Raw genomic sequence first — 27,365 nt, 5'->3', positions numbered from 1 at the left:
TTTCTTATATGATTCAATGCATAGATGCTCTTTGTTGAATTCTTTTCCAAATCACTTGTAGATCTTCAATCTTATGTTACTTCAGAAGCCAACATTCTTTCCATGCATGGGCACACAAAAGCTTATTAACATGCGCAGACATGAGGATACTGAATGAGTCTGCCCTTAGACAATGCAGTACCCATTCAAGTTGTCCATAAAGAGAAGGTTAACTGAGATTCTCTATATGAAACCACCTCCAGCTTTGTGGTCTATTGTTCTTTTTTCTTTGATTGTAATTATTTTAGTGGCCATTCATTGACCATTCAACTCCTTTTCTTCCTGGATCCCAAGTGATAGCTTTGTATATTGAGGGATATTCTAGCTTACAACTCACTATATATGTGAATCCATTGAAACCTTGTCATGAGAGACCATGAAATTGCTCATCAGTAATTATTCTCTAATATAAGCAACACAGTGGTTTCACACAACACTTGTATCTCTCTCTTAAAATGTTGCAAAAAAGGGAACTGGGGAGTTGGAACATGCTTCTGGGAGTTAGTTGTCTCATTGCCTGGGAACAAATTGTAAAAGTAAAACTGTCAACTTGAGAAGCTCCTTCTATGTACCACATTACTATATCATGTGGCCCATATTAATCTATTGAGCTGCTGCTGATGAAGAACAAGTGCAGATAAGTAGTTTCACTTTAGCCTTTCCAACCAGATTTCAGAATACTACTCTGGGAAATCCTGTGATTGGAGTTATTTTAGGAGTATAGGTTGTTCCACCTGAGATGGAGTGTTGAGGGAGAGGGGAACAATTTGGGGAAGGGAGAACAAATACAGGAGAGGAAAAGAAGATAGAGTGCGGGTGGGGGGGAAGCATGGAAGGATAAGCAGGGGGAGGGCTGAACGAAGGTAAAAGAGCTGGGAGAGCCTTGGCAATGCAGGCCAGGGATGGCAGGGTGTATGGGATGGAATGAGCTGGCAAAGTAGGTCGGGAGTCAGTGTTGGGTGGGAGTGGCTAAAAAGAGAGGGTAAGCTAAGGGGTAGATTGAACTGAGTGGAAGGGATGAGTTTAGAGGGAGAGAAAATGGAGAAGGGATAAGCTAGTGAGGGGTGTGTGTGAGGGAAGACAAGTGAGAGGGAGGCAACAGAGAAGGGAGATGATGTGGGCAAGGGGGGAAGAAAGTGGTTTTACTAGCTTATGGTTAGGTCTTCTGGATTTGGGAGGTTTTAATTTGTCAGTCCATGCTGCCAAAGAGGAACTGCAAATAGCACCAATTTCTTGCAAAAATTGCAGACACCACTGTATTGATTGCTACACGTATTTGCAGCTGCATGAAGTTGACATTGCCTGCACCTTGGAGCTGTCCTTGGGCTGCATGGATTGCTAATGTAAAACTGCCATAAATTTACAGCTTTCGTTACAGTGTACTTTAATAGTACTCCTAGGGGGAATTCTGCACCAAAAATCTTACAAATTTTGTTTCTTTGCGTAATAATTTTTTTCTATATTGAAGGTTAATTATTACGCAAAGTCCATGATCATATTGTATTATTTTGACAAGTGTGCAGAGTTTTTAAATTTTTGCACAGAATTCCCCCAGAAGTAATTATTGTCCTATTGAGTAACAACTTTGTGGTTGGGAAAGCTTTAAGCTCCTTGTTTATCACTGATTGCTTGAAAAATAACGGTGTTTGTGAGTTTTATCTTGTAGTTTTCTTATACAATTGAAATTAGTGTTTGAAGTTTTGCCAGAATCATCACAATTAAGTGCTCTGTTTGATCTTTCTAGGACTGTAACTCTTGATCATGCAACAGATAGTGCAAAAGTAATTGGAAAGGAAATATTGAATATGTTTCACACGATGAAACTGAATATATCAGATATGAGAGGGGTGAGTTATTAAATCTATAAAATGTATGCACTTTATTTTGTACTGTTTCTTCTTCTTGCCATAATGCCTTCATTCTGTTTATTTCATTTAACTTTCAACAGCATACTTAATTGTAATTTTCTGTCATATTTGCAGTATGAAAATACCATGGACTATGTTGTATGACTTTTTTTTTTTTTTGTAAGACTACTTAACTGTTAATACTTAAATCTATCTTGTAATGATGTTGAAATGTATGATTCTTAAAAATAGCCTTGAAAATATTTTGGGGAAAGTGAACTTTGAAAATTCAGAATTGTATTATTTTTCTTTAATTTCCCCAATATGCTGTTTAGATTGATGAACTATAGAAGAAAATCAATTATAAATAGTAATAGCACAAATAAAAAAATATTTCCTTATTCATCAAGGAAAAAAGGGAAAGTTAATAAAACTGAAATTATGGCTGTAAAGGTAAAAACAAGAAAGGAGCACTACTGCACGCAGACAGTCAAATCAGGCAAATGTGCAGAATAAATTCAATGTCCACACATAATTTCTTTTGAAACGGCAACTCCACAGTGTTGTAACGGGATATAATTTAGAGCTGGTCCCCCGACACGGACCCGTGTTTCGCCGCGAGGCTGCGTCGGGAGGGACGAACAGTATTTTATTTCTTCTACGGAGTAAAACAGATAATATTACAAAAACAGAAAATCAAAAAATGGACAACAAGAAAATGGTGTCGGCATAACTAAAGATTTAAAAAACTAAAAATCAACACTCTAGCATATCTAAGCCTATATAACCTCAGCAATACTTAATAGAGATTTTTGAACAAGAAATTTTTTTTTTAACAAAGAATTCATGGCTGTAATTATCTAACACCAAAAATTCAGCAGTCAGTTCTGACAGACGGATGTAGGAAAAGAATGTAACCGTGAAGCGAAAATGAAAGAAAAAAGGTAAACAAACATAAAACTAAAGTGAAAGCGAAAGCAAAAAAGACATGGACCGCAGAAAAAAATAAAGAATATTTAAACAACAATACTAGCAAAATTAACATGTTTAAAAGGTATAATAGACAAAATTAAACGTTTACCTGTAACCAGTTTCACAATGTGAAAAAGAATACATTTTCTTACTCAAAATTATGTGTGGACATTGAATTTATTCTGCACATTTTCCTGATTTATTTGACTGTAAAGGTAAAAATACATTTATAAATCAAAGCAGAACATTTTGTTTTCTGAAGACAAGCAAATCGGCCAGTCACATAAGTGGGTCACTTGACTGCAAATGCCTTGAATGTGCAGTCCTTCAAGAGCTTTCTTGTAAAGTTACAATGTTTCATTTATTAACTGCTTATTAATTGTTTAATTTAATTGTTATCTTGTTACAATGTAAAATAGGGCAGTTCTCGCCCTATTCAACCTGTTATCTGGAAACCGATGTGATATCTCGATCGAACGTCGGTATACAAAATAAATAAATAAATAAAGACATCTTTACCAGTTATCCACAGAATTTCCCACAAAGTTGTAGCTCTGCAGTTGTCCCCATTTCTTTTGTCTACCCACAGTCTTTCTTCTGATCTGCTGCTGTCCAGGCTAATTTTAGCAATTTAGTGAATTGTGCTGCTTCTTTCCATTAGTTTCTTTAGTTGGCTTCTGTGGCACTTTTAAGTTTTATTCTTTTTTTTGGTTCTCTAGTATTTAAGTGTGATTTTTAAATGGTGTCACATGTAAGCAGACCTACCAGACCTGAGCTTTTTTTTTTCTCTTCAAAGGTGTCTAGTGGAAAAAAGTCTTCATTTCATTTCACCTTCTCAGTTTTTCAAACAGTAACCTAGTAGGCTAGCTCAACCTTCCACTCGAAGGCTGATCAGCACTGGTCACTCAAGGTTCAACTTGAGGTCTTAGTTGCTACTTGAGAGCCATGAAAGATGTTCAGTCATCTTTGAGGCCAGCCTTGGTTCTGTTTTTTTGTTGTTTGAACAATTGTTCAATGCTTAAGGTGAATTTTCAAAATGTTACGAGCATAAAAATGGATATATGCACGTAAGTAGCATGTATTACATATGCACGTAAGTAGCGTGTATTACATATTTTCTGAGACCAAAATAAGCACGTACATTCACTTTTGTGTGTGTATATATGTGTGTGTAAAAAAGGAGTGGTTAAAGGTGTTCCCAGACGAGGCCAACAGTTATGCTTGTAAATTATTTTAAAAGGCATTAACGTGCATGCATGTTCCAACTTGCATATTTTTACACCTAATCATCTTGCGCAAGTGATAATAAATGTATTTATTGTGTAGTACTGAATGGGCAGGAAGTCTGGGTAAAGTGAAGGGAATTCAAGCTGAATAACCAGGCGAGCTGCAAAAGTACTGGGTGAACTGATAAGCTAATTGGTAAAACTGGTAATTTTGTTGATGCGCGCATGTTTTAATATACATCAGGACTTACTTTCACGTGTAAAATGCATGCACGTATATTTTTAAAATAGGTGGTAAAATGTGCACTTTCATTGCATTGATATGTGTTTTCAATGTGTTGCATGCACTTGCACATAAGCCTACGTATACGCATATGTTGCAAGGTAGAGATACACATATTTTAAAAAACACACGTCATATATGTGCATGTTATAAAATACTATAGTAAATCTGCACATGGTGGCACATACACATGTATGGGCCACCATGTGCGTTTGGTTGAAAGTTCTCCTCTTAGAGTCTGTAATTTAAATATATCCTCTGGGGCTTGCAAAAAGGGGGGGGCGGGGCCTGAGCCTCCAGGCACAGCGTCCATTTGCCGCTGTGCCCGGGATAGCGGGCACAGCGGCAAATGGCTGGTGCGTGTAAGTTGCGCCTGCCAGGAGGCAGGCATAACATCTTCAACAAAGGTAAGGTGGGGGTTCTAGGTAGGGCTGGGGGGCGGGTTAGGGAGGGGAAGGTGCGGGTGGGGGGGGCGGAAGGAAAGTTCCCTCCGAGACCGCTCCGATTTCGGAGCGGCCTCGGAGGGAACGGAGGCAGGCTGTGCGGCTCGGCGCGCGCAAGTTGCACAATTGTGCACCCCCTTGCGTGCGCTGACCCTGGATTTTATAACATGCTCGCGGCTGCGCACACATGTTATAAAATCGGGCTTAGATTTGTTCGCGTCGGTTTGTGCGAACAAATCTGCGCCCGCGCGCAGGTTTTAAAATCTGCCCCTAAAGTTTTAGAATATTTTTCACTGTCTATAGATAAATATGCATGTCATGATTTTTGCTACAAAATAAATTTCCCTGTACGTACCTGGATCAGTCCAGACAGTGGGTTATGTCCCCAATCCAGCAGATGGAGTCAGTCAAAGCTTCGAGGGGGCGTCACCATTAGTGCTACTACCCCCTCTGCAGGAGTTCAGTATCTTCTGACTCCAGCAGATGCGAGTAGGGAATCCGGGTTGCTCCCGATTACCTTAGGCTTTTCTTGTATTTCTTGTATTCCTTTTCTGGTTTCTTTCTGCCTACTTCTTTTTGGATCAAGTTTTGTTTTAAAAAAAAAAAAAAAAAAGCAGTAAAGTGAGTTAGAGGGTTCTAATTGGGAGGCGTGGCTTCCCTCTGTGTTTGTCTGCCTTTTTCCTTCTCTCGTTGCGAGCGGGGTAAGTGCAGTGTTGTTTTTCTGTTTCTTTCCCTGCAGCTTTTCTTCGACGGAGGGGCTCGCGGAGGCCAGTAGGACCGGCCCCTCCGCGTTCTCTCCCTTGCCCGCGGCCATTTTCGCGGCTCCTCGTGGGCTGCGGAGGCAGGCAGGGAGTTCGTCGTTGGCGGGTCGCGCGGCCAGGAGGCCCCCCCGCGGTGCCGTTTTTCGTCTGTTGGCGGGTTGTGCAGGCCGTCCGGGCCCCCCCGCAGCAGCGTTTCCGCTCTCGGCCCCCCCCCCGAGGCTCTGCTGGGTGTTGTTTTTGCCTGCCGGGACCGTTCCCTTGACGGCTCCGATGCCGCGGCCAGCGCGCTGCGCTGCTTGCGGCGAGCCGGGCTCGCGGATCTCGAGGGAGGGCATCTGTGCGAGGTGTCTCCCCGGGGGGGAAGGCACCTCGCGGCCCCTCAATGATTTTCCTCTTTTGGCAGGCTTGCCCGGGCGGCGTGGGCCGGCCCCTCCCCCATTCCTGGCGGGAACGGCGGCCATATTACATACTGTGCGCCCTGAAGGGGAACAGGCAGCGCTTGGGGCCGGGGATGCGGGGGAATCTCCTCCACGTTTATTTCCAGTATCGGACCCGGAGGCAGCCCCGCAGGGGCAGGTCTCCCCGGGGCCCCCCCCTCGGAGCCCCCCTCGGGTAGGCCGGGGTTTTCCCCGGAGTTTATCCTTTTGATGCACACGGCATATCTGCAGGGCCTTGATGCTCCCACGGGACCTCCTCCAAGCAAGATACCGCGGCCCTCGCCACCTTCCCAGGCCCCCCCCCGCTCCGGCGGGTGTGGGGGCCCCTCCACTTACCGCTCGCGCCCGGCTCCCGGTGGGCTCGGGGGCAGCGGGCACAGGACCAGGTTCCCCTGGATCGGACCCGGCGGATCCGGGTCAAGGGGACTCCACCTCAGAGGGTGATGATCCGCACACGCTGCGTCTGTTCCAGCGGGAAGAGCTGGATGACCTACTGCCACAAGTTATTAAGGAGTTGGACCTCGATCCACCGCCGGAGCCGCCCGCTCCCGTAGCGCCCGCTGTGGTCACTTCCTCAAAGAAGGGGGATCCGGTCTTGGCAGCCCGGAGGCCGAGAGCTCGGGCCTTTCCCATTCACGAGTCTTTCCTGCAGCTTCTCACCGGGGAGTGGGATGCCCCGGAAGCTTCCTTTAAGGGCAGCCGGACCATGGAGAGGCTTTATCCGCTGCCTGAAGATTTTCTCGATCTTATCAAGGTACCTAAAGTGGACTCCGCGGTGACAGCGGTCACAAAGAGGACGACCATCCCAGTGACGGGGGGTGCGGCCTTAAGAGACGCGCAAGATCGCAAGTTGGAAGTCTTCCTCAAGCGGGTCTTCGAGGTCTCCGCGGTAGGATTGCGAGCGGTGATGTGTAGTTCACTGGCACAGCGGGCCAGCCTCCTCTGGCTGCAACAGCTGCTCACCTCTCAGGTCCTACCGCCTGGGGAGGCCGCCCAGGCGGATAGACTGGAAGCTGCGGTTGCCTATGGGGCTGACGCCTCCTACGACCTGTTTCGGGTCCTCGCCCGCTCCATGGCCTCGGTAGTAGCGGCACGCCGCCTCCTATGGCTCCGCAACTGGGCGGCGGATACCTCCTCCAAGTTGAGTCTGGGCTCCCTGCCATTCAGGGGCAAGTTTCTGTTCGGGGAGGATTTGGATCAAATCATCAAGTCGCTGGGGGAAAACGCGGTTCATCGCCTGCCGGAAGACAGATATCGCTCCACCAGGGCGTTTCCGTCCTCTCGGACCAGAGCCAGGGCGCAACGGTGCTATCGGAACTACAGACCGGCGCCAGCCAGGCCCTCTGCCCCCAGGTCTCAGCCCTGGTCCCGCTCCTTTCGCGGGCGCCGCCCAGCGCGTCCCGCTCCCACAGCTGGGCAACCCTCTCCCAAGTCCTCTCAATGATGTTCAGCTCGCCCACTCCGCCGTCCCCAGGATCGGGGGATGGCTGGCGTTCTTCTACGAGGAGTGGGCGCGGATCACCACGGACCAGTGGGTCTTGGATACCATCGGACAAGGTTACGCGTTGGAGTTTGTCCGCGCTCCAAAGGGACGGTTCATATTCTCCCCTTGCGGCTCGGACACCAAGCGAAGGGCGGTGCAGTTGACCCTGGACAGACTTTGGGAGATAGGCGCCATTGCGCCCGTGCCCTTCGGAGAGGTGGGCTCGGGCCATTATTCCATCTACTTCGTGGTTCCAAAGAAGGACGGATCCTACCGGCCCATCCTGGACTTGAAGGAAGTCAACAAATCACTCCGGGTGGTTCGGTTCCGCATGGAAACGCTGCGGTCGGTGATCGCGGCGGTGCATCGCGGGGAATTCCTGGCCTCCTTGGACCTGACGGAGGCCTACCTCCACATCCCCATTCGCCGGGAGCATCACTGTCTTCTACGGTTCAAGATCCTGGATCAACATTTCCAGTTTGTGGCTCTCCCGTTTGGGCTAGCAACGGCTCCGCGCACCTTCACCAAGATCATGATGGTGGTAGCGGCTTCCTTGCGGAAGGAGGGGATTCTAGTTCATCCTTACCTGGACGATTGGCTCATTCGTGCGAAGTCTTTTCGGCATGGTCAGGCGGCTGTGACCAGAGTCATAGAGTTCCTGCAGTCCCTGGGATGGGTGGTGAACTTCTCCAAGAGCTCCCTGGTACCCTCGCAATGCTTGGACTTCTTGGGGGCGACCTTCGACACCCGTCTGGGCGCGGTTTTCCTACGTCAGGACAAGGCGCAAGCCCTGCGGGAACACATACAACGGTTCTCTGCGTTATCGGTTCCCACCTCCTGGGACTATCTGCAGCTCCTAGGGGTGATGGGTTCCACCATCGACATGGTCCCTTGGGCATTTGCGCACCTCCGGCCTCTACAGAGGGCACTTCTATCCCGTTGGAAGCCGCTCTCGCAGGACTACCAGGTGCTCCTCCCTCTGCCGCAGTTTGCCAGGAACAGTCTGGCCTGGTGGATGAATCCGGAGAATTTGGCCCGCGGCATGTCCCTCGATCTGCCAAATTGGGTCATGGTAACCACAGACGCCAGTCTCGTAGGCTGGGGAGCGGTCTGTGACCGCAGCGCCACGCAAGGGACGTGGTCCGTGGAGGAATCGAAGTGGTCCATCAATCGCCTGGAGGCCGGGAGGTCAGGATCTTATCGGACAATGCGACGACAGTGGCCTATATCAACCGACAGGGCGGCACTCGCAGTCCGCAGGTCGCGCTCGAGGCAGAGTTACTGATGCAGTGGGCGGAGCGGCATCTGGCCCGCCTGGCGGCCTCGCACATCGCGGGCGTGGACAACGTACAAGCGGATTTCCTCAGCCGTCAGCTCTTGGATCCCGGGGAATGGTCCCTCTCCGACGAGGCGATGCAGCTGCTCGTCCGGCGGTGGGGATCCCCCCACCTGGATCTCATGGCGTCCGCACAAAACACCAAGGCTCCCCGGTTCTTCAGCCGCCGGAGAGAGCGAGGAGCGGAGGGCGTGGACGCTCTCGTACTCCCGTGGCCGGCCAACCTGCTTCTATACGCGTTCCCGCCGTGGCCACTGGTGGGAAGACTACTCCGCCGCGTAGAGGCCCACCAGGGACCGGTGATCTTCGTCGCTCCGGAATGGCCAAGACGACCTTGGTTTGCGGACCTGCTTCAACTGGTGATCGACGGACCCATCCGTCTGGGACATCTCCCCCGCCTCCTTCACCAAGGCCCGGTATTTTTCGACCAGGCAGAACTCTTCTGTCTTGTGGCTTGGCTTTTGAGAGGCACCGCCTTCGGCGCCGGGGCTACCAGGAGGCGGTAGTGTCAACGCTGCTGCGCTCTCGGAAGACTTCGACGTCGGTAGCCTATGTGCGGGTCTGGAAGGTGTTCGAGCTGTGGTGTGCCGGACTGGACACGAGTCCCACTGAGGCTTCGGTTCCTCAGATCCTTCAGTTTCTGCAAGCAGGGGTGGACAAGGGGCTTGCCTACAACTCACTCCGGGTTCAGGTGGCCGCCCTTGGTTCGCTCCTGCGGGACGGGGGTTCTCGGCTACAACACCCGGATATTCTCCGTTTTCTCAAGGGTGTCAAGCACATGCGTCCGCCGGTGCGGAATCCTTGTCCCTCCTGGAGTCTCAACCTGGTGCTACGGGCCATGTCGGGACCTCCGTTTGAACCACTGCGGAATACGACAATCAAGGATCTCACTCTCAAGGCGGTGTTTCTGGTGGCTATCTGCTCCGCTCGGCGCATCTCGGAGCTGCAGGCCCTGTCGTGCAGAGAGCCCTATCTCCGGTTCTCGGATTCCGGGGTTTCGATTCGCACTGTTCCCTCCTTTCTCCCGAAGGTGGTGTCCACGTTCCATGTGAATCAGACGGTGGAGCTTCCTTCCTTCTCCTCTTCGGAGCCGAGGTCTCTCCGGCTTCTGGACGTCAAGCGCACCCTGCGCCTCTATCTGGAGGCTACGAATGATTTCAGGACTTCTGACCATCTCTTCGTCCTCTGGTCCGGCCCTCGGAAGGGCGCCCAGGCCTCGAAGGCGACCGTTGCCAGATGGTTGAAAGCTGGCATTGCCGCTTCCTACATTGGGGTGGGGCGGACTCCCCCGCCCGGTATTGTAGCGCATTCTACACGCTCTCAGGCGGCCTCTTGGGCGGAGACCCGCTCAGTCTCATCTCAAGAAATCTGTAGAGCGGCCACCTGGAAGTCGTTACACACGTTCTCGAGACACTATCGTCTTCACCTCGCTTCCTCGGTCTCTGGACACTTTGGTGAGCAGGTTCTACGAGCGGGTCTCGCAGGACCCCACCCGATTTAGGGACGCTTGGGTACATTCCACTGTCTGGACTGATCCAGGTATGTACAGGGAAAAGAAAATTATTACTTACCTGCTAATTTTCGTTCCTGTAGTACCATGGATCAGTCCAGACGCCCACCGCATTTGGGTCCTATTCCTGCTCGACGGTTTTACCGCTACGGGACGGGAGTATTTTCTGTCTCTCACAATTTTCTCAGTTTCTTTTTCACTGTTTGTCACAGTTCCGTTTTGGGGGTGACACGCTGACCTCTTGACCTCCCACCTGTTGGTGGGACGGGTACGGTTTTGTTGCTTAGGTTATGCGGCTGTTTTCGCCGTTACTTAAACTTGATCCAATCTGGGGGTTCTTTGTTTACTTGGGCTTTGATATACTCGATACTGAACTCCTGCAGAGGGGGTAGTAGCACTAATGGTGACGCCCCCTCGAAGCTTTGACTGACTCCATCTGCTGGATTGGGGACATAACCCACTGTCTGGACTGATCCATGGTACTACAGGAACGAAAATTAGCAGGTAAGTAATAATTTTCTTATATAAATCTGTGCAGACCAAAGACAAAAATAAAGGTATATGCAAACAAAGGCTCTACAGTCAAATATTTCAAAAGACTCTACAAAAAAAATTCTGGAGGTGGATTCAAGATGGCAGTGCTTTAGATCTACGCTGAGGCACCTTCTCCCTGTTTGCTTCAAGATTTGTCTCTGGGATTTTTTTATCTTTATGGGCCGAAAGAGGAAGGCAAAGTTTGGATTTTCCAGTCTTGAGTCCAGGGCGCTGACTAAGGGACCCATGGATTCCTTCCTTGTTGCCACACAAGTTTCAACAACCCCCAACTCCTTAGAGCTTTAGCCACTGAAGAAGACTATTTAGTGCTGTTTAATGCCAGAATGATGCCTGAGTTTGAATTGTCCTCTATTTTGGGGGCCCATGCCATCTCCCCCACAGCTGACATGGAGCATCCCTGACCCTTGGAAGGTGATGTCACAGCTGGATAATGCTAGTTTACTGTTGCCTGATGGGACAAAGGGTCTTGTGGATGGCTCGTGTGAAGAAAGGAGCAAGGCTGTGGGGAGGCATTCAGGTTGGGAACTTTGGAGCCTATACAGCGATCCTCAACAAGTAGATCCATGGATCACACAGGAGATGCCTTTAAAGGCGTTTCAGCCCTTACAATTATATAGCTCTGTAAGCTTGCTACCCCACATCTTTGGTATAAATTAATGGGAAATGCTGACCTTGGAAAAAGAACAATTGCCTATAAATATTCTTCAGATGTAGTATTTTCATGCATTCTCACAATCTTACACACTTCCTTTCTTAGAACTCTAAATTTAGGAATCTCCCTGAAGTGCAGTACAAGAGGTTGAGATCCATCCATAAGTCCATGAAAATATTATCTTTGGAAAATGGCAAATATAGCTAAGTAGTTGTATGTAATGGATCTGCCTGCAGCCTTCGACTCCTTACACCATGACATCTTTTTAAGGACTTTGTCCTTGGTTTCGCGTATATTTGAGTGACAGAGTACAAAGAGTCCAGATTGAATCTAAATACTCTCCATGGCAGAAAATAATGTGGGGCGTCCCTCAGGGTTCAGTCCTGTCTTCAGCATTGTTTAATATTTACTTGGCCCCCATTGGAGCAATTTTTCAGTCATTTAACATCAGATATTTTATATACGCAAATGACTTTCAGTTTTTCTTGCCATGCAGTCCTAATGGTGATTTTCCTGAAGCCAGGTTACAGGAAGTTATTAGTCAACTAGAGAAATGGTTAATTGATCATTGTCTGTTTCTCAATATGAAGAAGACACAGGTTCTTGGGATAGGAAAGGGGCCTAACTTAGTGATGTTAAAGGAAGTTTGGTTATCCAAAACTTTATTGGTGCCAATTCAATCAGAGATTTAAGAGTCTAGGAATTTTATTAGACTCCCGAATTATCCATGAAACAACAAATCTGTCATGTTACTAAAACTGCTTTTTATAAGCTTAAGTTAGTCCAACCATTAAAAATGCTGTTTGTTAAATGGAGGGTTAGGTTTAGGTTGATCACCATAGTCTTTAAACTTTTGAAACACCACCTGCATTCTTATTGAGAAACCATCTTGCGTGGTATATACCCTTTCGTGCCTTGAGGTCACAGGATGCCCAGCTCTTAGCTGTCCCTCTGGTCAAAAAATGTAGACTGGTCCATACTAGAGGGGCGGGCTTTCTCCTCCGTGGCAGTACATGAATGGAATAACCTACCTGTTATACTTACACAGCAACAGGATTTCAAAATGGTCAGGAAAGCTTTAAAGGTAGAGACTTTTTATGAAGCATTTGGATGAGCTGGCAACTCAAGTCTTAATGTATTTATATGTCTGTAAGATGTCAATTGTCAACTTTTGTCCTTTGTGATATTGTCTTAATATTTTATGATTGTTTTGCTGTAATCCGCACCAAACAGTTGTCTGGAGGTTGCGGAATATAAGATTCTAAATAAATAAAAATAAATAAATACCTGTAGAATGCTTCTTTTTTAGTAGAACTTTTCTGATTAAAATATTGTAAAACCTAATTAAATTTTAAAAAAAGTTTGCCAGTCTAAAATAAATAGTCTTTTGTCTTTGTTATGAAGAAAGTTTTGTATAGTTTTGGGTTCCCTGCTTTCTTGTGGTTAAAACAAATCTAAATTTTTTCAGGTTGGAATTCAGATGCATCAGTTGGTTCCAGTCCAAAAGCCTTCTTCAATTACCTCCACAACAGCAGTGCAATCGGCCCTTTCTCATGGTGGATCCCACTCGGTCATTGACCTATTCCAAGTTCAGAAATCAAAAAAATGTCCAGATGAAGAACATAAAGAAGGTCAGTGAGTTTAGTCTCTGGTTCCAGTATTTTGTATTTGTATAGTTTGTCATTAGGGGAATGTATAGGAGAAATGTAATGACAATGGATGAAATATTGGTAATTTGTATATCTTTATGTGCATGTGGTCACTCTTATCTTTACAGTAGCAGTCTACAGTGAGGAAACAGGGACTTTTTTTTTTTTTCAGGACATCACTTTGTGAAAGTATTTTATCTCATATTTATTTTTATTTTATTTATTTAACATTTTTTTTATATACCGATAGCCATATGCACATCGTACCAGTTTACAAGGAACAGACAGAAGGCCAGAAACAAGGCACATAGAGGAACATAGGAAAAATATGTCAGCAAATGAGCAAAACATTAGATAACTTAAGAATGTACGGTAGAAGAGATAAGTTTTCAATTATTAGGGGGCAGATTCTGTAAAATCATATTGTCCTAAGGATGGGAAGAGGATAGATATTTAATGAGGGTATTATGTATAGGATGGGGAGGGGAGGAGAGGGAGGGAAATTAAACTTACGTACAGGCTGGGGTGGGCTGCTGGGCTTAGTTAAGTCTTAGGAAGATTTGGAGGAGAGCTCCGGAGAGGGGCCAGAATAAATTAGTGAGCTGATTGTACAAAGGGGACTGTTTAGGTAAAGACCTGTTGAAAAAGCAACGTTTTTAGTTTTTTTTTTTAAGTTGGGTGTGAAGGTTTCTGTTCGGAGGTCATGGGGCATGGAGTTCCATAAGATTGGACCAGCAAGGGAGAAGGCTCTTTTTATTGTAGAGGCAAGTTTTATGAGTCTATGGGAAGGGAGGTGTAAAGTACCTTGGTGGATGGTGCGTGTCGGTCTGTTGGAGGTGTGGATTAGGAGAGGCTGTTTTAAGTCAGTGTGTGTTTTCATTAATTATGGATTTGTATATGAGGGATAAGGATTTGTATTGTATTCTTGAGTTGATGGGTAGCCAGTGTAGATCTTTCAGTATGGGGGTAATGTGGTCTCTTTTACGGGTGTTGGTTAAGACTCGGGCTGTGGCGTTATGCAGGAGTTGTAGGGGCTTGGTGGTGGCGGCGGGGAGGCCGAGGAGCAGTGAATTACAGTAATCGATTTTGGAGAATAAAATGGATTGGAGCACTGTGCGGAAATCAGAGAAGTGTAGTAGAGGTTTTAGTTTCTTAATCGTGTGTAGTTTATAATAACATTCCTTTACTCATAATATCCTTTATCTGTAATAAGTTGTTATAATGTAAACCGGAGTGAAGGCAACTCAGTATATAAAAGACTTCAAATAAATAAATAAATAAATATATTTGAGCCACCGGACTCGGACTATATGACAGAAATAGGAATCGTAAGGGTAGCAGCTATCAACTGATCATGAGGAATTCTTACACCTTCACAAGTCCATTCTCCCAGGACAAAAAAAAGCTGCCAGGTGATAGTTTCAGTATTTCTTCCTTGCAGTTATCTTCCATTTAACTTGCCAACGCTTATGCTTTATCCTATTTTCTTCTGTTGGATCCTCCTTCCAATTTTTGAATGAAGATCTTTTGGATAAAATAGCCTCTTTCACCTCACATTTTAACCATGCCTGTAATCGTTTTGCCTTCCTTCCACCTTTCTTAATATGTGGATTACATCCGGACTGTGCTTCCAGGATGGTATTTTTTAACAGTGTCCATGCCTCTTGCACACTTTTTACCTCTATAGCTGCTCCTTTCCAATGGCCGGAGACATGGCCCAGTAGGGTGAAGATCAAGCACTGCTTTGGGTTAGTGTGTATGCTAGATTGTCAATACGTTTGTACCTTGCTCCAGTCTTGTTCCAAGTCTCGTTCCAGGATCCTTCTGTTCCAGTTCTGTTCCTGCTTTGTTCCTGCTTCCTAGTACTCCAGCGTCCTTCTGTTCCTGTTCGTCTGTCCGTCTCCCCAGGTAGTACCTCTGGATTGTCTTACTGGTACTGACCTCGGCTTGTTCCTTGACCTGCTTGCCTGCCGCCTGCCTTCTGACTCCAGTCTGTCCTTCGACCTGCCTGCCTGCTTCCTGAACTCAGCTTGTTCCTAGACTCATCTGCCTGCTGCCTGCCTTCTGACCTCCTGAACCTGACCTCTGCTTTGCTGTCTACTTCTCGGACTGACCCCCCGGACTCTGACCTCTGCCTGCTTGACCATGTCTCTAGATTCTGGCGCTGTTCCTAGCCTTGTCATCACCTACGCTATTCTGGTCCTCCTTGTTCCATCTGACCTCCAGTCTCGAATCTGACCGCACTCCCCTTCCTTCCAGGAGACCCTATGAGGCCCACCTGTCCAAGCGGCCCAGGTCCCTATGGGCTTCCAGTGGTGAAGCTCTTCCTAGCCTCTGTCTCCTCCAGTGCTCCCCCCCCTGGGGGCAGTTGCTTCTTGGTCCCTACCAGGAGGTGGTTCTCCACTGCCTCAGGACAAGGGTCCACCCCTGAGCGCAACAATACCATACCGAACTCATTTTATCCACATCTTTATTATCCCACATTAGACAAAAACTGCTCCTGAGACTTCTCCAGTCTTTCTTTAAATTTATCAGGGGTCTGTATTTTCCCATTTACCAATTCTCTCATCCCCACCCATTTGCATATCATTCCTTTTTAATTAACATACTGAAAACTTAATTTGATAATGGTCTGATAATGGTTCCATATCACCAAAGACTTGTGGAGTATGCCTACCCCATACACGTCTCCCGCCTAGTTTGTACCCTTCTTTTTCAGCCCATCTGCAACTGGAAATGGAGTCACTTCTACAGCAGAAGGTAATCAAACATGTCCCTCCTTAGGAGTGTGGCCAAAGATTTTCTTCCAGGTATTTTCCTGATCTTCAAGAAGTTCAGGGAATTAAGATCTATATTGGACTTGAGGAGACTGGACAAGTTGTTGGGGTGGGAGATTTTCTCCCTGTTTCTATTGAGGAATTGGATATGCTCTGGATCTGAAAGACACTTATGCACACACTCCTATTCACCCTACTCAATGGAAGTTTCTCGGGTTTGAGGTGAAGGACACACATTACCAACACAAAATGCTCCTCTCTGGTCTGTCCGTGACCTTGAGGGTGTTCACAAAATGCCTTGTGATATGGTGACATGGCAGGGAGTCTACATGTTCTTATACCTGAATGTTGACTGATGACAGGCCCATCCCCATCAGGAGGTCCACAATCCCTTGAAAAGACCATACAGCTCATTCAGTCCCTGAGTTTTCCTGCTCAACTTTGCCAAGTCAAACCTTGTTTCAGCTCAAAGAATTCAGTTCCTAAGAGCTTGGATAAATTCATTTCAGGAGAAAGTGTTTTCCCTGTTGAAAGAGCCGTATTGCTGAAGGGCCTGGTAAGGTCTGTCCTTCAACATGTCCTCTAGGACATGGCTGTTGTGGTGCTTGTCATTCCTCTGACTTGTCTGCACATGCTGGGCCTTCAAAATCAATGGATTCAACTCTATCAGCCTTTATCCTACCAAATCTGTGACCCCTGGGATAAGAATATCTCTTCTGTGATGGATGAATCCAGAAGTTCTAAAGGTGGACTGTTTGTTGCACATTCCGCCATATGAAATGACTCTGCCAACTGATTCTACAAAGGGGTGGAGGCTCACATCAGTGCAGCGTGGACCCAGAAATCAAGGTCCTTAGTGATGAATCAACTACATGAAGCTGCAAGTCATCTGCTATGCTGTAAGAGCTTTCTTGCACCTTTTTTCAGGAAAGAGATTCTTCCTTCAGATGGTCAACCATGTGACCATCGTCTTTATAAATGGGGGGGGGGGGGGGATGGGCTCTTATACCCTCCACTAGGAGGCCCTCTAAATCTGGTTGAAGGCAGGTAATCATATTGCCTATCTTCAGGCAACTTCTGAGAATCCAGAAAACATTGGCGGAAATTCTCAGCAGAGTGTTTTAACCGCATAAGTGGTCCTTGGATCAAGGAATTACGGATCACGTGTTCAGTTACTGAGGAAAGCTGATGACTGACCTGCTTATCTCAGAAAACAACAGAAAGATTGAGTAGTTTTGCTGCATGCATCCAAGCAACTACAGATCAACTCTTGATATTTTTGTGCTAGACTGGAGTGTTGGTCTACTCTATGCATTCCTCTCAGAAGGTCCTTCAGGATAAGGATAATCCTCATAGAGCCAGCCTGGTTTGAGCAAGTGTATTATCCATATATAGTCTGTCAATTCAGTCTCTGTCTCATCACATATGAAAAAGGAGATTCTGCCATCTGAACATGGAATTGCTGGCCCTCACAGCATGGATGTTGAGCACGCAGTAGTCTCCTCCTTACTACTTCCCAAAAAGATGGAGAATGTTCAAATTTCCACCAGGCAATCTTCAACTAGAAGATACTGTAGTTTAAAAAGGAAGAGGTTTTCAAACAGCCAACTGTAGCCCTTTTCCTGTGGTTTGAGGAATTTGCTTTAGTATCTAATCTGCCTCTAGTTCTTAAGCCTTAGCACCTCTTCAGTCAGAGTTAATCTCCGTGCCATTGTGGTGCATCACCAGCAGGTGGAAAGGACTTCAATCTCTCTGCTCCTTGGTATCAAAATTTATAAAAAGATTGTGGCATTCTAAAGATCTGGTCAGTAAACCTCCAATGCCTTGGGACTTCATTGTAGTCCTAGTTCAACTTATGAAACCTTCTTTCAAACCTCTTGAGTTAGTGGACTTGAATTTTCTCACCTGGAAAGTATTGTTTCTTGTGGCTATCTTCTTGGCATGAAGAGTAAGTGAACTACAGGCTCTGGTTTCATATTTGCCATATCTTCAGTTTTCTCATAATGGGGTGAGTTTATAGAACCACTCTAAGTTTCTTCTGAAAGTGGTATCAGAATTTTACATTAATCGAGCTATTATGCTGCTACTGTTTATCATTTCTAAACTGCTACTAGACATATGCGGAGGTATACAGATACACATAAGAGACAGGCCGTGCTCCATGGAACTTAACAATCTAGTCAAGACCAACATTACATGACAAACAAGAGTCTATGGGAAGGGTATTTATTGTAGAGAAATACTTAGGATTTAAAAACAGAGTCAAAAAGGTGTGATTTTAAACTGGATTTGAATACAGCCAGTAAGGGAGTACAACACACAGACTTTTTTTTTTCAAGACCACATGCACACAAAGAAGAACATGGTCTTTACTCCTTAGACTTTTAAGAGAATCCCAGCATGTACCTAAAGAAGACTCAACCTTGCCATCCAGCTTCTCCAATTGTTCATGTCCTTGGATTCCAGTAAATTGGAGAAGGCAGTTGCCAAACAAACTTTGTGTAATTGGCTAGCGGAGTGAATGGCGTGCATGAATTAGCCATTCTTAATACTTGCCCATCTCCCTGGCAAGTCAACTACCTAGCTAAAACTTAAGCTCTGGAAGAGACTGAGGGGCTTATGAGGCAACGAACACATGCGGGAACTTCCGTGCATTCTCAGTAAAGTATTTATTAAGCTCTGAGAACTGGGTGCTTATCAGCGCCATTTGATGACATCACCCTACGGCTAATGGCTAGTTTATCCTGCTGTTTATGGAGAACCATATTTACAAGTAAGCAATCTTGATTTCTCCTTTTTTATTAGACAGTAATAGCTAGAGGTTCCCATTTATGAGACCAATGTATCCTTCTTGCCCTCTCAGAAAGCAAAATTGCTTACCTTTAATAAGTGTTCTCCAAAGGCAGCAGGATATCCAATCACATGCATATATCCTCCCTTCCCTTCTGGAGCTGGTTTGTTTGTTAGTATGGCTGCAGCTAAGTGGGAAGACTCGCACATGCCTTTTAGGCTTTTTCAGAGTTCTGTAGGAAGAGTTAATTTGGTCTCATCAGATGATGTCTCCCATTTGATTGAATATTCTGCTGTCTTTAGAGAACACCTGTTACAGGTAAGCAGCTTTACTATTTTGCCTCTTTGGCATCTCCAATCTTCACCAGCTTCGGTAGCTAAGATGTTAATTGTAACACAATCTGTGGTAACATCCTATGTAAACAAAATTAACAAGTTTCGAATTACTTGGCAACTTCAAAGAGCGTGTTTATAAGTCTATGAGCTGCGTGTATGTATTGCACAAGCTCTGGGTGTTTGTGGCTGGCAGTTGGTAGATGGAGGTGAGTATCGTATGTGACTGAGTGGGAAGGGATGAGCTCAGTGGTTACCTGACATGGACAGTGTTGCGGAACTATGCAGTTGGGAGGTGTGGATAGTGCACATTTTTGCCCTTGTACTTTTTACTCCATGTTCTCACCCTCCTCCCTACCATCACCTTCCTTTCTTCTCCAAAGCATGCACGCGCCCAACCACTGGCAGGTGCTCCTTTTCAGTTGAGGGGCCTGGGATCACTGCCAGCTGTGCTACTGGTGCCAGCTCCTCTCTTTTGCTTGTAGGGCTTGGGCTCCTGCCAGTCCCACTTTTTTCCTTTTCTGCTAATAGGGGGGTCACCCACCTACCTATATCCCCTTTCTTTCAGGGCCTAATTGCTTTACCCCTGCAATAATCTGAACCCTGTCAGTTCATATAGAGGTCAGTTTTCAAAAGCCATTTACCTAAGTAAACGAGCTCTCTCAAAATTACCCACCCTATATTTGGGTAAAAGTGTGTTATTCAATTACAGAATGACTGTTACATTTTTTGGAGGTATTCCCAGATTGGTTGGTGGCAGGTTGAGAGGCAACAACATACATAATTTTGGCCAAAAATAATTGCAGAAAAAACCAGTACAAATCTTTGCAAAGACTTTTACATTTGATGGTTTTTTAAAGAAAAGTACATTCATATTTTGCTTTGAAAAATGGTGCAAAATCTGTAGATTGCCTGAAGACTTTTCGCCTGCCCACACTGTTTTGAAGAATTCCCCCAAAATAAACTTAACTAACCATGGAGAACAAGGATTATATTTGTTTATTTTTTTTTTCAATGTTTTGTTTTTTTTTAATGTCTTGGTCTTGACTTAAATGATTGCTTTTAATACTATGAAACCCAAAGTGTAAGAATAACACAAACGCCAGTAATAATGATCTCACTTTGAAAATATAGATGTGTGACCAAAGGCTTATACATATGAAAGGATATTAATAACCATCATATAGTACAGGTATAAGTAATCTAGGGGATGCTTTATAATCTCAACTTTGTGCTGGAAATTTTATTAATCAGTCATTCATGATTTGGACATAGGTATTACCCATACCTTTCGCTTATTTTTCAAAATTTTTTGAGCTGCAATTAAAACATCAAGAGATTTTTTTGACCAATTTTGTGTAAATAAAATAAACATTTCTGCATGCTAATTTTTGCACTGGGATAAGGAACACATCTAGAACATAAACTTTCAAAAGAAAAAAATCAATGTGTGTATGATGAAATGTTCTAGATGTTACGAAATAACCTTCTTAATCAACCCAACATTGCAATGTTTCAGATGGATCATTCTTCCCTTCCTCAGGGGCAAATGCAAAATAAAGCATAACCCGGTATTCTGAAATATGACAGAAATTTTATGAAACATAAATATAAGTAATATATTAAGACACACATCATTAAAAAGTGCAACAATGAGAAAGACTGGTATTAAGATAGTGCTGCCGTGAATTTCATTTAATGTTTTTCAATTATAGTACTGCTGCCTTGAATCCCATGACAGTGAGTTTGATTATAGTTTATTCTAGTCTCATGTTGTTAATACCAGTTAATTGTATTCCAGCTTCAGGAATTTGCTCGTTTATTCCATCTCTCAGTATGCACCTGAAATCTAATCCCAGTCCAGCTACCAGCAAAACTGAAACTGCAGTCAAATGCAATGGCCTACATATGCCTATAAATGTAAAGTCCAAGCTTAACGTGAGCATTGAAGTTCCACCACCTTCTCAGGTAAAATAGATTTTGAGTTATGTAATGTACTTTGTAGTGTGTCCTGCTTGAGAATGTAGTTTTCAAATTTATATAAGCAAAAGGTCTTCAGATTGACAGCATAAACATCCACTAAAAAGAATGTGAAATTTCTATCATACATTCCTCCTATCATTAAAAAGGTGATCAAATGTCACAAAATCTTTCCTTGCTGACAGATGATTGTGTGATACTGACTGCCCACATTTAGTTTCCTTTTAATAGCATGAATGCACTCTGGGAAAAAAATAAGCTAGAAAGTCTTGAACAGCTCCTAATAGAAAGAGGCCTAAATATCACGATTAGCGATCCTAATATGATTGCCCAGTGTTGATTCATTTTGAACAGGCATATTTTTTTGATCAATCTTGGATCACTTAACAATCAAATCCAGTATGAAATTAAAATAAATTAACAATGTCACCACTGCACTGCAGTTTTCTCAGATCAAAATTTTGATTAGGAAATAGATTTTCCAACTGGTTGTGCATGATTTGTGGATGATTTCTATCAAATTTAATTTATGGTCTTATTAATCTTGCATACTCAGATTTTCCTTCTGTTTATCAAAGATATTTTTCTGTCCAGTTTCAATTTCTCAAGATACATGTCATTTCTCCGTCTATATTGTAATTCTTGAAAATATTTTGCAGCTAGATCAGTCTGTTCTGGAAGCTCTGCCACCAGATATCCGAGAACAAGTGGAGCAAACATATTCTATGCAACAGGAAACCATGCACATTGCTACTAAAAAAGAGCCATTGAATGGATGTAATGCTGGGAATCTACCACAGCCTGTGGCTGCAGTCCTCTTGCAGATACCAGAACTTCAAGACACAAGTGGTGGTGCTGGAATTAATGTCATAGCTCTGCCAGCATTTTCACAGGTAAATTAAATAAATAATAACATTGCATCATGATAGTATGATGAGGGTAGACTTAGTCAAGGCTCCCAGCTTCCTGCAACAAGGATTAAATTCTACAGTATCATATGAATTTTCAAAGAAGTTACATGCGTAAATGTAACATACTACCATAGCAAGTTTCAAAAGCCATTTAAGCGCGTAAAGTGCACTTACACAGGTAAATCCTATGGCCAATTCTATGGCATATATTGTAGCAATTTTCAAAAACTCACTTGGGTAAAGTGCATTTACACGTATAAAACCCATTTTTAAGCATGTAAATGCTTTTGAAAATCAGGCCTTATGATTTTTGAGATTCTATTGCACACTTACCTAAGGTAACATACTTGATATTAATATACACAAAGTTTTTATAAACATTTTTATTAATGTGAGGAAAAATAAATTGGCTTCACAAATTATAATCTATTATAGAAATATATAAAATATGTTAAACAGTGAGCTAAAATACTATAAGCTCACATCTGAATTTTTCCCCCTTTTTATACATTTAGTCCACCACCTGTGTACCTTACTGTAATACACAAGACCTTACATACCCTCATATATACCAAACCTTCCTCAATCAGAAAAATAGAAACCAGAATTCCCAGGTACTTTGAACCTATATGTTTTTCAACTGTTCGTATAATTGGAAATTACCTCAAAAAGGCAATAAACTTTTCTGTCCCTGAAGGTCATGTTGTCTCATTTATTCCATCATTAACATATTTCTGCATTTCTACCTTCCATCACCGAAAACTAGGTAGTTCATCACTATTCCAACAGCAGAGAATAACTTTCTTGGCATATGAACTATCAAACAGAAACCGATATGTCATTTTGCCATTCCAGTCAACAGAACATCCCATCACTTGATCTAAAATGGCTAAAATTAACCTCCATTATACCCGCAGTTTGACATTCTATGAACATGTAAATTTGTACTCTGATAATTAGATTTCAAACATAAATCTGATTCCCACAGCTGCAGTGCCGTACCTCCTGTCCTCATAAGATATATCCATTGCAAAATGTTATATTGTTTCCCTCAGATTAGCAGACAGAAGATATAGGGGAGTAGCTGGCTTGTTACAGCGGTTACTACCCCAAACCAAATGTGCCTGATACTTCACTTTCGATGCATATCCAGCATGGCTCTCTGGTTCAGCAGCATGGGAGAAAGACTGATACATCACGCATTTCCAGCATAGCTCTCTGCTTCAACAGCAGGGGAAAAGAAAAACTGATGCTTCATGCATTTCCAGCATAGCTTCAACGGCAGCGGAGAAGAAAAAAGTATTCGCAATCACAAAGTGGGGAGTAGCTGGCTTGTTACGGCGGTTACTACCCCAAACCAAATGTGCCTGATACTTCACTTTCGATGCATATCCAGCATGGCTCTCTGCTTCAACGGCATGGGAGAAAGACTGATACTTCACGCATATCCAGCATAACTCTCTGCTTCAACGGCAGGAGAGAAGAAAAACTGATACTTCACGCATATCCAGCATAGCTCCCTGCTTCAACAGCAGGGGAGAAGAAAAAACAACCAATAAGGGCTGTATAACATAGTCTGGGTACAACAAATAATCATGGGTGTAGCTTGCTTATTGCGGCGGTTACTACCCCTACTGCCCCTAACTAATCAAGCTAGATATTTCACTTAGATGCAGCTCCATCACTGCTCTCTACATTAATGGTGGGGGTGGAAGGGAAATAGAACCAAGAGCTAAGAGAAACAGATAAGTATGAGAGAAAAAATGTGTGAAGCTTGCTGGGCAGACTGGATGGGCCGTTTGGTCTTCTTCTGCTGTCATTTCTATGTTTCTATGTTTCTATATTTGTAAATTGTTGTGAATGCTGCTACCATATCATTCACCTCAATTTCTAAACCGAGGTCTGCTCCCCATCACATAGCTAATTTATGTTCGTGTTGTCATAGCTTTTTTTGATATGTACTACTTAAACAATAATGCCTGGCCTGAAGGAAAGGAAAAAAAAAATCCTTGCGGGGTATTGATCATATCTCCTGCAGCCGTGGAAATGAATAGGCAGTCTAGTTCGGAATGGAAAATTGTCTAAGCAAGGCAACCCCAATTTTTTCCAGGTTAGAAATGTGGAATGTTCCATTCCTCCCAGAAAGTCCAGATTATCCACAAGAAATAAAAAAGGAGATATGTCACGCTGATCCTTTTGAGCCCCCCCGCCCCCCCTTCACCACCTTTAGTCCTTCCTAAACACAGGAAACCAGAACGCCTCAGGCTCCAGTTATTTTTCTAGAAAAGTGCAGAACATTAAACTGGGTGAAAGACCTGGCTAGCTCCTCTAACAAATTATCCACATCAAACTCAGTTTTCATTGATATCCATTCTTGTATATAATAATAATGATGATGAAACATTATAGGCTCGAAGGTCTGGTATCACCAACCCACCCTTAATTTTCTCATTAATTAAAATCTTATAACTTATTCTTGCACTCTTATTAACCCAATATAAACAGAAATAACAGATTTAAACATTTGAACATCTATCTATTTTTTTATTTATAGCAGGCAGGAGATTCATATAAAATAATAAGACAGGAAACAAAATTATTCAGCAGACTTAAACAAAATCATCTCCAATATCAGCCATAGACCACAATATGACGGAGGTGGACATTAAAGGAAAGGGAGAACTACAAGTAACAATTACAAAGAAACAAGCTTTAAACATAGAAATGATGGCAGAAAAAAGACCAATCAGCTCATCCGGTCTACCCAGCACGCTCCCACACTTAAACATAGAAACATAGAAATGACGGCAGAAGAAGACCAAACGGCCCATCCAGTCTGCCCAGCAAGCTTCACACACCCCTCTCTCTCATACTTATCTGTTTCTCTTAGCTCTTGGTTCTATTTCCCTTCCACCCCCACCATTGAAATATCTAGCTTGATTAGTTAGGGGTAGTAACCGCCGCAATAAGCAAGCTACACCCATGCTTATTTGTTTTACCCAGACTATGTTATACAGTCCTTATTGGTTGTTTTTCTTCTCCCCTGCTGTTGAAGCAGGGAGCTATGCTGGAAATGCGTGATGTATCAGTCTTCTCCAGTTACTAAAGTGTTTTTATTTGCCAGTAGGAAGAGGTGTGGAGCCTACTAGCAGCACTCCTATGCAATCTGATACTTTAGAGCAGTGGTACCCAACTCTGTCCTGGGGGCCCACCAACCAGTCAGGCGTTCAGGATATCCACAAGGATTATGCATGAAGAGAACATTTGCATGTTATGGAGGCAGTGCATGCAAAATTGTCTCTCATGCATATTCCTTGTGAATATCCTGAAAACCCGACTGGCTGGTGGGCCCCCAGGACAGGATTGGGGGGACTACAGCTTTAGAGAATTTGACAGTTTTCTCGCATACTTATCTGTTTCATTATTTTCCCATACTTATCTGTTTCATCAACTACTAAGATCAGGGCCCTTGATGGTAACTGTTTGATTCAAATTTCCTGCCATCCCCTGTCATTGATGCAGAGAGTAATGTTGGAGTTGCATCAAAGGTGAGCATAAGGCTTAATGGTTAAGGGTAGTAACCGCCGCATCAAGCAAGTTACCCCGATGCTTGGTTACCCAGACTGCACAGATCAATGCCTTGTTGGATGTTGTCTATGTAAATCCTGTTTTCCTCATCTCCCCCTGCCATAGAAGCAGAGAAAAACTCTGTATATGCATTCAAAGTGATGTATCAGGCTTAATTGGTTTAGGGTGGTACCGTTGTAATAAGCAAGCTACCCCCACGCTTATTTGTTTACCCAGATTGTGAAGTTCAGTCCTTGTTGATTATTATCTGAATGCAAATCCTCTTTTCCACATTTCCCCTTGCCGTCGAAGCAGAGAGCAATGTTGGAGTTGCATTAACCGTGTGAAGGTTTATTGAGTAAGGGTAGTAATCATCAGGTAGTAGCCTCCACTCCAGTACTCCACCCCCATGGCTCTTATCTTCATTCCCATCCTCTAGCCTTTATGGATCCACAGTGTTTATCCCATGCCCCTTTGAAATCCTTCACATTTTTAGTCTTCACCACATCCTCCGGAAGAGCATTCCAGGGATCCACCACCCTCTTCGTGAAGAAATACTTCCTGACATTGGTTCTGAGCCTTCCTTCCTGGAGCTTCAAATCGTGACCCCTTGTTCTACTGGTTTTTTTCCAATGGAAGAGGTTTGTTGTTGACCATGGATCATTAAAACCTTTCAAGTATCTGAAAGTCTGTATCATCACACCTGCTCCTTCTTTCCTCCAGGGTATACATATTTAGGTTCTTCAGTCTCTTCTTTTTTTTTTTTTTTATTTAATATTTTTGAAATTATAACATTACATGCAATGAAATAATCAAGGAATTTAAAGAAATAATCACAGTACTAACACAGAGAAAACAATATAGTCCACATCTCTATTAATACAGCCCACATTTTGAGTGGTTCTTCAGTCTCTTCTCATAAGTCATTTTATGAAGACCATCCACTTTTTTGGTCGCCCTTCTCTAGACCGCCTCCATCCTATCTCTGTCCCTTTGGAGATACGGTCTCCAGAATTAAACACAGTACTCCAGATGAGGCCCTCACCAAGGGGATCATCACGTCCTTTCTCTTACTAGATATTCCTCTCTCTATGCAGTTCAGTAGTCTTCTAGCTTTAGCTATTGCCTTGTCGCATTGTTTTGCTGACTTCAGATCATTAGACACTATCACCCCAAGGTCTCTCTCCTGCTCCGTGCACATCAGGCCTTCACCCCCCCCCCCCCCCCCCCATCAAATACAGTTCTTTCGGATTTCCACATCCCATATGCATGACTCTGCACTTCTTGGCATTAAATCTCAGCTGCCATATATTCGACCACTCTTCCAGCTTCCTTAAATCCCGTCTCATTGTCTCCACTCCTTCTGGTGTGTCCATTCTGTTGCAGATCTTAGTATCATCTGCAAAAAAGCAAACCTTACCTTGTATCCCGTCCACAATGTCGCTCACAAAGGTATTGAACAGGACCGGTCCTAACACCAATCCTTGCAGCACTCCACTTAACACCGCTCTCTCTTCAGAGTAAGTTCCATTTACCATCATACATTGTCTTCTGTCCATCAACCAGTTTGCAATCCAGGCCACCACCTTGGCACTCACTCCTAAGCTTCTCATTTTATTCACAAGCCTCCTATGCGGGACTGTATCAAAAGTTTTGCTGAAATCCAAGTAGATGATATCGAGCGCTCTTCCTCGATCTAATTCCCTAGTCACTCAATCAAAAAAGTCAATCAGATTTGTCTGACAGGTCCTTCCCCTGGTGAATCCATGCTTCCTCTGGTCCAGCAATTCTTCTGACTGTGGATGATTCACTGT

General features: G+C 44.1%; 1 protein-coding gene across 1 annotated transcript in view; it reads left to right on the top strand.

Moving 5' to 3' along the window:
* Nucleotides 1–27,365, top strand: part of REV1 (REV1 DNA directed polymerase) — a 231,617-nt gene that overhangs the window by 174,222 nt on the left and 30,030 nt on the right. Inside the window, 4 exon segments of the mRNA XM_029604787.1 lie at nt 1,784–1,886; nt 13,013–13,175; nt 20,895–21,061; nt 21,733–21,966. Of these exon segments, the coding sequence (XP_029460647.1) occupies nt 1,784–1,886; nt 13,013–13,175; nt 20,895–21,061; nt 21,733–21,966 (667 nt within the window).

The sequence above is a fragment of the Rhinatrema bivittatum genome, chromosome 5 (assembly GCF_901001135.1).
Source record: "Rhinatrema bivittatum chromosome 5, aRhiBiv1.1, whole genome shotgun sequence".
Taxonomy (NCBI): Eukaryota; Metazoa; Chordata; class Amphibia; order Gymnophiona; family Rhinatrematidae; genus Rhinatrema; species Rhinatrema bivittatum.
This window is presented reverse-complemented; position numbering and strand designations above follow the sequence as displayed.